The sequence below is a fragment of the Dipodomys spectabilis genome, unplaced genomic scaffold (assembly GCF_019054845.1).
Source record: "Dipodomys spectabilis isolate Male_0828 unplaced genomic scaffold, ASM1905484v1 ptg000215l, whole genome shotgun sequence".
Lineage (NCBI taxonomy): Eukaryota > Metazoa > Chordata > Mammalia > Rodentia > Heteromyidae > Dipodomys > Dipodomys spectabilis.
Window position 1 is genome coordinate 9,839,696 of NW_024870892.1, and position 10,116 is coordinate 9,849,811.

At 54.5% G+C, this 10,116-nt stretch overlaps 2 protein-coding genes across 7 annotated transcripts; both read right to left on the bottom strand.

Moving 5' to 3' along the window:
- Fam174c (family with sequence similarity 174 member C) lies at positions 1 to 2,441 on the bottom strand. The gene is made up of 3 exons (XM_042697141.1): positions 2,093 to 2,441; positions 1,147 to 1,263; positions 1 to 365 (listed from the first exon to the last, which is right to left on the bottom strand). Coding segments are annotated over exons 1-3 (417 nt in total). The 5' UTR covers positions 2,392 to 2,441; the 3' UTR covers positions 1 to 364.
- LOC122122773 (cold inducible RNA binding protein) lies at positions 1,176 to 9,247 on the bottom strand. 6 transcript variants are annotated; one of them, XR_006150204.1, is made up of 9 exons: positions 9,160 to 9,247; positions 6,956 to 7,064; positions 6,749 to 6,855; positions 6,496 to 6,634; positions 6,326 to 6,407; positions 5,883 to 5,953; positions 4,167 to 4,279; positions 3,450 to 3,586; positions 1,176 to 1,263 (listed from the first exon to the last, which is right to left on the bottom strand). XR_006150204.1 is itself a non-coding variant. In XM_042697136.1 (8 exons), the coding sequence occupies exons 2-7, from the start codon at positions 7,056 to 7,058 to the stop codon at positions 4,173 to 4,175; spliced, it is 609 nt and encodes a 202-aa protein (XP_042553070.1). In that variant the 5' UTR covers positions 7,059 to 7,064; positions 9,160 to 9,247; the 3' UTR covers positions 3,046 to 3,586; positions 4,167 to 4,172. The 6 variants fall into 6 exon arrangements, 4 of the variants coding, with proteins under 4 accessions (XP_042553070.1, XP_042553074.1, XP_042553072.1 ...); XR_006150203.1 differs by lacking the exon at positions 1,176 to 1,263 and adding an exon at positions 3,048 to 3,216; XM_042697136.1 differs by lacking the exon at positions 1,176 to 1,263 and having other exon boundaries at positions 3,046 to 3,586.
- Positions 9,248 to 10,116: the final 869 nt, after the last annotated feature.

The window sequence follows — 10,116 nt, forward strand, 5'->3', positions numbered from 1 at the left end:
TAAAGCCACTGCTTCATTTATTATCCCCAGTCCACTAGGAAGGCGCTCCCAGAGACCCCTTAGTCCACCTGCATCTAGGCCTCAGCTCGGGGCCACTCCAACCATTCAGGGGAGGGGAATCAGCACGTGTCACAGTCTGGCGGGGGGGTGGGGGTGGGAGGTGGGCAGAAATTATGGGCAGCGGCTCCTTTGAACAGGCTTGGGGGGGGGTTCTGGAGGGTGAAGCCATGCTGTCCAAGTTGGGGGTAGAGGTGGTGGCTTTACAGTGACTGTGCAGGCTCTGATGCAATGTTGGACGGCACTCAGTAGGACCAGCGTCAGAGTGGCCGCCGCGTGTCCTTCCTTCATGGTCCCTGGAAAGGAATCTGGAAGATGAAGGAGATGGGTGAGAGGAAGGAAGGGAAGGGGCCACCCTACCAGGCAAATGACTGCTCTCAATCCAGGAAATGTTCTGTCCTTGGGTGGGGGTGGCCCATTTAGGGCACTTTGTGCCACCAGGTCCACTTTTCCCAACTATCTACCAGCTAGGTGAAGTGGAAGAGACCACAGAGGGTTCCCAGGGTGGAGTCCATTTCCCTTGGGGGCTTAGAAAGCCAAAGCCCACCCCTACAGTGGCCCTGCCCCTGGGTCTCCTTAAATACAGACTGCTGGGTCTCCTTAAATACAGACTGCTGGGTCTTCAGCCCAGCTGCTCTGTCTAAAATGCTCTTTTGGGAACTGGTCCTGTTAATTGCCACCAAAAGCCTTCCTGACTACCTGGCCACACTGGTAGCCAATTCATTTCTGACACTGACTTTGGCAAAGTGAGCCCCAGAACAAGTGCTGAGGGCCTCAATTCTAGATGAGCTCTCTGCTGCTTGAGCCACACCTCTAGCCCTCTGGCTGTATTTCATATAGAGTAAGTTTTTATCTGTACTGGCCTCAAACCAATATCCTCCTAAGTCTGCCTCCTTAGTAGCTGGGATTTACAGGCATGAATCATTACGTTCAGCTTCCTTTCCCTTATAAAAAAGAAGGGAAATTGAGGCTACCTGCTGCCACTGTGTCCAGCTTTCCTACCGTAACTACCTGGCTGAACCCCAATACCATGCAGCTCTCCAGCCCAGTCCTAATGAAGATGTTTGGGGCTTGAGGAGGACTCCCTACCATCTCAGATTCCTTGTCTCAAAGACAGTCTCCTCGTCGCTGTTCAGTGAGGCCATCTCAGTGGGGTCTTCCGTGTTAGTCAGGAGCCCGTACCTCCTCCGCTGTGGCTTTTTCAGCCTGCAAGTGGTCCAAACATGTTGTGATGTCTTAGGTACTGGTGACACCCCATCTTGCTTCCTTCTGTCCCATGGGGCTTTCCATGTATCCTGACCCTCGGAGCCCTGCTGCCAATGACCACCCCAATCTTCTGTACCCAAGAGCCAGAAGTATTATTAAACCACTTTTGAAGCACAAGGCTCTGCCGGAAAAAAAGGAAGGCTGAAAAGTGAGTCTTCCATAAAGACAAAGGGTTTAGCAGGGCATCTGGACTTTGCCAGGACACGGGTCACGGGTGTGGGGCAAGGTCAGGGAATCCTTAGTGCCATCTCTCTAGGACAAAGCCATCTGCAGAACCCGGAAAGAACTAGCAGCCTCCACCAAGCCCAGGGTTCTTTTCTGGGGACAGGAGGGAGAGTCGGAACACCTCACAATGAGCCTCAGAGAGCACTGGGTGGGCGCAGGGCAGTAGGAAGCTGCAAGCCCAGAGGTCTCAATGGGTGGGCAGGCAGCACGGGAAGCAAGGGAGGGGTACTGTTATCTGACACTGAGGGGCTGGAATAACACCAGGGGGCCTGCCCGGTCACTTCCCTGCATCCTTGTTACCATTCGGGAACAGAGCAGCAACACCCCTAACCGGGCTGCAGAACCAAGCAGCAAGCCGGGAACCCAGCATCCACCAAGAGATGCCAACAGCAGGCAAGTCACGAGGATACCCCGCCCCTACTGCCACAGGACGAACAGGCAGCCATCTACGCCCACTTAGGAGGCGGAGCCCAACGTCCAGCACGTAATGTGCGAGGCGGGCCTCAATTGGCTGCGGTAGGGTAGTGGCGTGTGCCTGACGCACCTGAATGCCCGGATGAGGAAGTAGAGCACAGCCAGGCCGCTGAGGCCCAAGAACACGTAGAAGGAGCGCAGCAGCTGCAAACCAGTGGCGCCGGGCAGCCACGAGTGCGTGCTGTTGTGGGGCGCGCCCGGCTGGCTGCCATTAATCGCGACAGGCGGCGGTGAAGGCGCGGCCGGCGGAGGGCGCAGGCTTGGGGGTGCGGGCCCGTCAGCCCTGCCCGGCAGCGATGGGAGCGGGAGCAGCAGCAGCAGGAGCAGCAGCGATAGCGGCGGCGGCGGCGGCGGCACGCGAGGCCCCATGGCCCGGCGGAAGCAGCGCCCCGCCCCCGCACGCGGCCGCCGCCCGGGCGCGCAGGAGCCGAGTCTGCTGAGAGCCGCCAAGGGCGGGGCCTGGCGGCCGGAAGCACATACCCAATTCCTCCCCCGCCGCCCCTCCCGGCGGCCGCTGGCCCGGCCTGGTGCTTCACCGCTCACTTCTGTCAAGGGGCTCAGACCAGGCCGCAACGGGGGAGTCGCGGCCCGCTGGGCTTGTGGTCTCCGGCCGGAGCCTGTCTGGGCACCTTGATACAGCCCACCAGGGCCTCCTCCGGGTCGTCCCCGGCTTAAGACGGCTCCTCCATGACCACACCAGACGGAGACATCCGCCAGCCAGCCTGGGCAGCCCTGGGGCACCGACCAGTCAGGCAGGCACCCTCGGCCCTCCGCTCTCCTCTCAAGGCCAGGCCAGGCTTAACGGGGCCCTGCTGCCCAGGGCAGGCCCCTAGGCCAGCGATTTACATCACCTGTAACCCTTTAAAAACCACCCAGGGCAGACACCGAGCTAGGGACTAAGGGGGGCTCTTGCCCAGTCTCCACTGATGACTGCGGAGGCTCCAGGCACTGAGGTCCAGAGCTTTCTGCTTAGGCTCCTCACCAGAGCTGGTTCAGGGCTCTGTTGTCACCACACTCCAAACCACTGACTCAGCTTTCTAGGTCACACAAAGCCCTTTATTCAGATTCCATTTCATACTTCCTGACAGTCCCCGTGATGGCGTACCACTGTGCTAGCCACCAGCACATGATGGGTCTTCCTCCTGGACTGACTTGAAGCCGGGAGCCTGAAGCTGCTCCTGCACAAAGGGCCTCCTGAAAGGAGGAGTGGGGTGAGCGGTGAGGACTGGAGCGGCCCAGTGGAGGAGACCCAGGAAAGCATGGTCCCTTTCTTTTGGGAAGTTCTCAAAATTATAGAAAAGATGCCTGGACTAGGGTCTTGGAGGGGTCAAACAGAACAGGCGCAAGAGGGCCATCAGGCCCAGGCACGTCCAGGTCCGAAGGGCTGCAAGGCTTGCATGTACATCACCCAGCCTGAAGGCACTTACACAGGGCAAGCAGAAGACCACTTGGCTGTTTCAGGCTCTTGTTCCAGGTAGATTCCCTTCTGGGACAGTTACCTGCGAGGTCATCATTTCTCGCGGACAACCCTTCCCCATGTCCGGGCTGGGTGGTCTCCTTCAACCTGCCAAAGCAAAGGAGCATTACCCTGATGTCCTTCTGGGGCTTATGGCTGCTCCCTCCTGACCTCCCCTGCAACCTTCCACAGCACCTATGAGGGTCCCAAGCTAGTCACAGACCGCGCAGTCAGACACTGTCATGGGCTATGTGCCCTGGACAGCCTGTGCCACAGCCAGTGCCACGCTCCACCTTTAAGCACAAACAGCTGCCCACTTGGGATGGAGCTGCTTATTAGATCACTATGGGCTCTGGTTAAAAAACTAAAGGCAGCAACAGACATTAGAGAGAGCTACAGTTAGGTCTGGAGAAGACTATCAACTGTGAACTAAAAATCCAAAAGACAAGGTGCTTGGTAGTCTCCAGTCCTGCTTATGGATGGATCATATTATACCTACAAATGAGGTAGGACTGTGCCCCAGGCCACAGGTCAGGCCAAAAAGGACCAATGGCTGGACCTAACTTTAGTTCTAGCTTGATAAAAAAAAAAAAAAAAAAGTCAAAAGAACATTCCCCGGGTGATGACTTTTTACGGTTTCAAATAAGCTCTCAACAGGAGGGATGCAGACACGAGCGGAAGGAGTTACCTCGAATTACAGGGCTATCTCCACAAATGAGCTAGCCAAGGGAGCAGCTTGCATCTCGGAGGTTCTGTTGGGCGCACAACACGTCTGTCCTCCGAGGGCTGCAGCTTCATAGGCTAGCAGAGAATGCTCAGAAGTCGTGAAGCACAGCAGAGCTAGCTAACCAGCCCCGGTTTGGTTGCCCAGGGGCATCCTGCTGTCTCTCTCTGCCCTACTACTAGGCTAAGGCTGTCCAGTCAGCGCCAAGTACCCAAGTGTCTACATCTCTGTTAAAATGCCAATCCCATCAAGCCTTCTGGCTGCCACAACCAGAAGACTTGGGGGCTGCCCTACAGTGGGCTGCCCACTCCCGTCACCCACCTGGCTCACCTAACTGGAGGGTGGCCATCAGCTGTTTTCAAGGCCCAACCCGTGTCACTTTAGCTCTCTGCAAACCTCAGGTAGGGCTCACAGACCTACGCCTCCTCCAGCTGCTCTGCCCTTGCTGCCAGAGAGCCTGCAGCTCAGAGTGTGTTGTGCAATGAAAGGGAAATTGTCAGAGCAAGGTTCGTTTCACACGGTCTTTTAATCGGCTTCGTAAAGCCAAAGAAAAACTGCGTACAAGAATTCCTTAGCCACTGCAAATACAACATTAATGGAGTATGCACACATCTTCCAGTAAAAAAGGACAATATAAATAAACATCTTCAAGAACCTCTTGGGGGACGTCTGCACGTCTACTGTAGGGCACACAGCACAATGGGCGTGCAGGCTGGGCTCTGGGACAGTCTGTGCTGCCCAGAAGGCGTCCTACCACGCTACACTCATAACGTTACACGGAGTTGGAAAAAGCCACAGCTTGCTCAGCTTCCGACAGAGCGGATTCAGAGTCCATTCTAGAAGTAGAGGCACCCAGCTTCTTAAGGGTGACCTCACTTTTAAATAAAAGAGAGAAAAAAAAGAAACCCTAGAAACAACTATCTATCTATATATAGATAGATGGGTAGATATTAAAAAAAAAACCAGTAACCAAAACCCCACACAATCCCCAATTTCTTTTAAAAAAACCCATGGCTCATGGTAAAACAAAACAAAAAAATCTAAAGTGCTTTTCACAATGTTTTTAAAACTCTTAAAAACGGATAGCACTTCTTTAAAAATAAGTAATGAGGCCATGTTGGGGGTCAGAAGCAGTCAGGCTGTGTTGACAAGATCAGAACTGAAATGACTACAAAAGTGGGAATACAAGGTGTGTTCACTACACACGAACGATTCAGCGAAGCTCCCCAAATCTTTAAATATACAGCCATTGGAAGGACGATCTTGAGCAGGAAGGATTTTTACTCGTTGTGTGTAGCTGAGGACAAGAAGCAGGTACAGTGTAAAGGCGCTGAAGCACGCAAGGAGATGAAGCATACACTCCCGAGCCCAGACCTGGATGGTGGCCCATGAGCCACCCCCCTAGCCAAGGGAGGGAGGCTAAGGCGGCTCACATGCACCTACACTGGCCTGTGTGGCCAGTGGCTCCCTTACTCCCTTTCCTTAGAGCTTACTCTGATTTGGCTTTTATGTTCTGTGGTAGAAAGGGTTTTGAGAGGACAGACTTATTTTTTACGGACAAGCACTGACAAAGCTGAGCTGTGGCTGAGTGTTGAGCCTAGGGCACTCAGCTCAAGGAGGGCACAAGGGTTCATTGAGCTCCCACTGGGCCACACATGGTGCCCTCAGAGCCAGACTTACCGTAACTGTCATAGCTGTCTCGGTATGACCCACCAGAGCTCCGGTCACCGTAGCCACCACCCTGACTCCGGCTGTGGGAAGGGAAGGACATATTGGTGCTAGAGGAATCCTGCCTGCTGATGCCCAACTAGCAGTGGGTGGGGACTGCAACCCCATACAATTTCCCATTGGAGGAAGTCCAGCAGCAGAAAGGCTAGAGTTACCCAGTGGTAGGACTTTGGCTAGCTGGGTGCTGTCCCCAGCAATTCATAGAGAAATCCCAAAAATATTACCATCAGCCATGTCACTTCTGTAACTTCTGAGCAGTCCCTGCATCCCTTGAACGTGCTATCTCACCCCTCCTCCCTGCTCATGCTCCTCCTCTCAGCTTGTCAATCCAGCTGGGGAACCCTGACACTACCCAAAATCACATTTAGGCTCAGGCAGGTTCTCAACCACCTCACCTGCTGTAGTAATCTCTGGAGCCTCCATAGCCCCCACTCCGGGACTCAAATCGGCTGCCCCCATAGCCTCGGTCTCCTCCCCCTGTAAAGAATAGTTCAGATGGTAAGGAGTGAGCACCAGCTGCTTTCAGCAGCACCTCCATCTACCCCCAAGTACTTTAGGCACTTACCTCTAGAAAACCCACGCCCCCTGCCCCGGCCCCCACGGAAGAAGCCACGGCCTCCAGCAGAACCACCTCGGTATCCACGGGATCGGTTGTCAGATGACTTGCCAGCCTGGTCTACTCGGATCTGTCGTCCATCCACAGACTGCAGAACAGAGGTGGTCATGGGTTAGCCCCTGTACCTGTCTTTAGGAGTAGCAAGAATAGGCCCAAACTCTATAACCTGCACCATCAGCAACCCCAGAGAGGAGATGCTCACCTTCCCATTCATGGCCATCATGGCGTCCTTGGCATCGTCAATATTTTCAAAGGTGACAAACCCAAAACCCCGAGAACGTTGGGTCTCTCTGTCTTTTACGACCACCACTGTACAAGAGAGAGGTCTGCAGTCAGCAACTAATTGTCCCCATAAGCAAAAACAGGGACCAGCCAGCTCTTTTTAGCTTAGAGCCATGCCCAGCCTTACCTTCAGAGATCTGTCCATATTTTGAGAAGACCTGCTCCAGAGACTGTTCATTGGTGTCAAAACTCAGCCCTCCAACGAAAAGCTTGCCTTCATCTGATGCCATGGTGGCCTGTGGCAGACACCATTGAAATTCTTAAGATTTCCTCCCCGGGAAAAGAGAATAGTGAGAGGGGGTAGGCCTGGTGCTGGTAGCTCATCCTCTGTAATCCTAACTGCTTAGTAGGCTGAGTTCTGAGGGTTACAGTTCAAAGTCAGTCCAGACAGTAAAGTCTATCGATTTTTTTCTTTCTGTGGTGGGGCTTGAACTCAGGCCTGAGCTCTGTCTCTGAGCTCCTTTTGTTCTAGGCTAATGCTCTATCACTTTCAGCCACAGCTTCCACATCCAATTTTCGAGCGGTTAATTGGAAATAAGAGTCTGACAAACTTTTCTGCCTGGCCTGGCTTCGAGCTGGATCAAGAGGTCTGTCTCCTAAGTAGCTAGGATTATGGGCATGAGCCACTAATGCCTGGCTCTATGACTGTTATCCCCAGTTAACCACTAAAAAGCCAGAAGTAGAGTTGTGGCTCAAGTGGTAAAGCATTAGTCTTGAGCACAGAAGCTCAGACAGCACCTAGGCATGGAGTTCGAGGTCTAGAACAAAAAAATGGGTGGAGGGAAAAGATACATTAGAACTTACTGTCCATATGTCATGTGTAGAAATGTTAACAGTGAAACTCACTTCTGTATTACTAAGGTAATAAAAATAAAGGTTTCATTCTTCATGTTCTTCACATTTTATACAAATGGCATATCTTTTTCTTTTCCTGTACCAGTCAGTCCTGGGGCTTAAACTCAGGGCCTGGGCACTGTCCCTGAGCTTTTTCATACAAGGTTTGTGTTCTACCACCTGAACCACAGCTCCATTTCTAGCCTTTTTGGTGGTTAATTGTAGGTTAGTCTCACAGACTTCCCTCAATAGGCTAGCTTCAAATCTCCATCCGCAAATCTCAACCTCCTGAGTAGCTAGGATTACAGGCATGAGCCACCAGTGCCTGCCCAGGCATGGCCAAACCTGTTTCTTGGCAAATGCTGAAAAACCACTTTTCTGAGACAAGGTCTGGATTTGTAGCCCAGGCTGGCTTCCAATCTGTTCTCACCCTGACTCAGCCTCCTGAATGCTGGGATCAAAGGTATACACTGGTAGTACTAGGATGTATTATTATTATTTTTGGTAGTACTGGGGTTTGAACCCTTGAGATTGCAAGGCAGGAGCTGTACCACTTCCATCACATCTCTTGCCCTAGATGAACTCTGCCGTGCTCAGGCCCACCTCACTCTCTCCAGACTAGGAGCTCTAAGGGCTGGACCTTCCTCTCAGCTTCTTCACTTTGTCAACAGGGAGGTGGCATCCCACTCTAACCACCTGATGTTGAGGGTGCTTGAGATCACTGTGAAACATTGCCTAAGGGTGCTGTCAGAAAGAAAAGTGCCGTCCTGAAGAGCCTTCAGCAAGAACCAACTATAAAGTCTAGGAATTGGGAAGCAGTGCACCCTGGGAGGCTGTGACGTCCCAAGGCCACCCTGAGGAGGGAGGATTCCACAAGAGACACCTGGCATTTGGGGGCGGTGTCTACTTAGGGGGCGGGGCGTGCCGATCAAAACAAAAAGTTTATTGACGGAGGTAAAACACGGTTCGGTAACCAAGGCCAGGGCACTTGTCATTGAATACTGGGGGCTGCGACACCTCAGACGCGAACTTGGGAGAGCAAAGGAAGAAAAGCCCTAGAACTTAATAGTGCCCGGTCGGGCTGTGCTTTTCCAACTACTTCCCACACCTCAGCTACACCGGACTGGGAACTCACGCTTCCCGCCCCCGCCTCGCCCCCCGGCGCAGCGCATGCGCTGCGCGGGCGCACCCTGCGCCATTCCATCCGGGTATTCGACGCTCCCGCCATTTCGCCGATGAAGGCTCGAGCTCGGGGCCGCCATTTTGCGGCAGCTCCCGACCCGCCAGCGGCCCGAGCTCGTGAGGAGAACGTCCTCAGGCCGCCGTTCGGCCCGGTCTCCCCGCGGTCCCACGCCGCCGGTGAGGCGGACTCCACCCCGGGCCCGCCCCAGCCCCGCCCCCTCCCGGAGGCGTGCGGCCGCGGCCCCGCCTCGCCTGGGTTCCACAGGCCGCCCGCAGTCCCGGGTCCCTTAGAGCCGGTGCCGCCAGGGCCCTCACCCCTCAGTCAAGCAGGTCCCTGACGCGGGCGGACACGGTACACAGACCCAAGCCTCCTAATGCGCGAGTGAAAAGGGGGGGCGCCGGAGCGTGGCCTGATATACACCGCCGCCGGGCCCCGCCCCTGGTCCCGCCCCCTACGCCACGATAACCAATCAGAGGCCCCGGAAACGGCGAGCGCGCCTCATATTCATGAGTTAGGGGCCGGGCTTAGCCTCGTTCCGCCTGTTTTTGCGCGCTGGCGCCAGGCGCCCTGATTGGTCCAGACGTTCCCAGTCCGCAGCATCTCTCCCGCGTGCGCCAGGGCGTGGCTGGAGAGCGGCGGGGCGGGGATGACCCACTTCCTTGTGCCCGCCTCCTGCCCTGCGGTGGGGAACAAAGGGCCTCAGGCCACCGCATACTTGGAACTCTTAGACTGGAACCTTGATTTATTGACCTTTCCCAGATTGCCATTCCCAGGCTTTTTAGACAGCCAACTCGTTTGAGCTCCACAGTCCTGCTGTACTTGCCAACACCCCACGACTCACAGGACACCCTCCACCCCACCCCGCCAAAGACTTCACAGAGACTTGCTTCATGGGATCAACCCCAACGCATATCCATACCTCAACATTTATGTGAACCCCAATGTTCGCCACAGCCCTGAGGGACCCAACCTCACTCAACACGGTTTCCCTACAAATCCCAACCAGCCTCCCATGTTTAACTCCCACCTGAAATCTGATTTCACCCTACAGGCACGCCATCCACCTCCCCTCTCCCCAACATTCATTTTGCAGGACATTTGTATGACACTCATCTGAGCACTTGGCTTAGACACTTTTCATTGAGATCATCCCTTGGCTTCCTGGTCCACCATGCGCCCCACTGCTAGCAATCCCAGGGAGCTCACACTCATAGGCATGGGCCCATTTATTTATTTATTTATTTGGGTCCGGTCATGGGGCCTGAACTCTG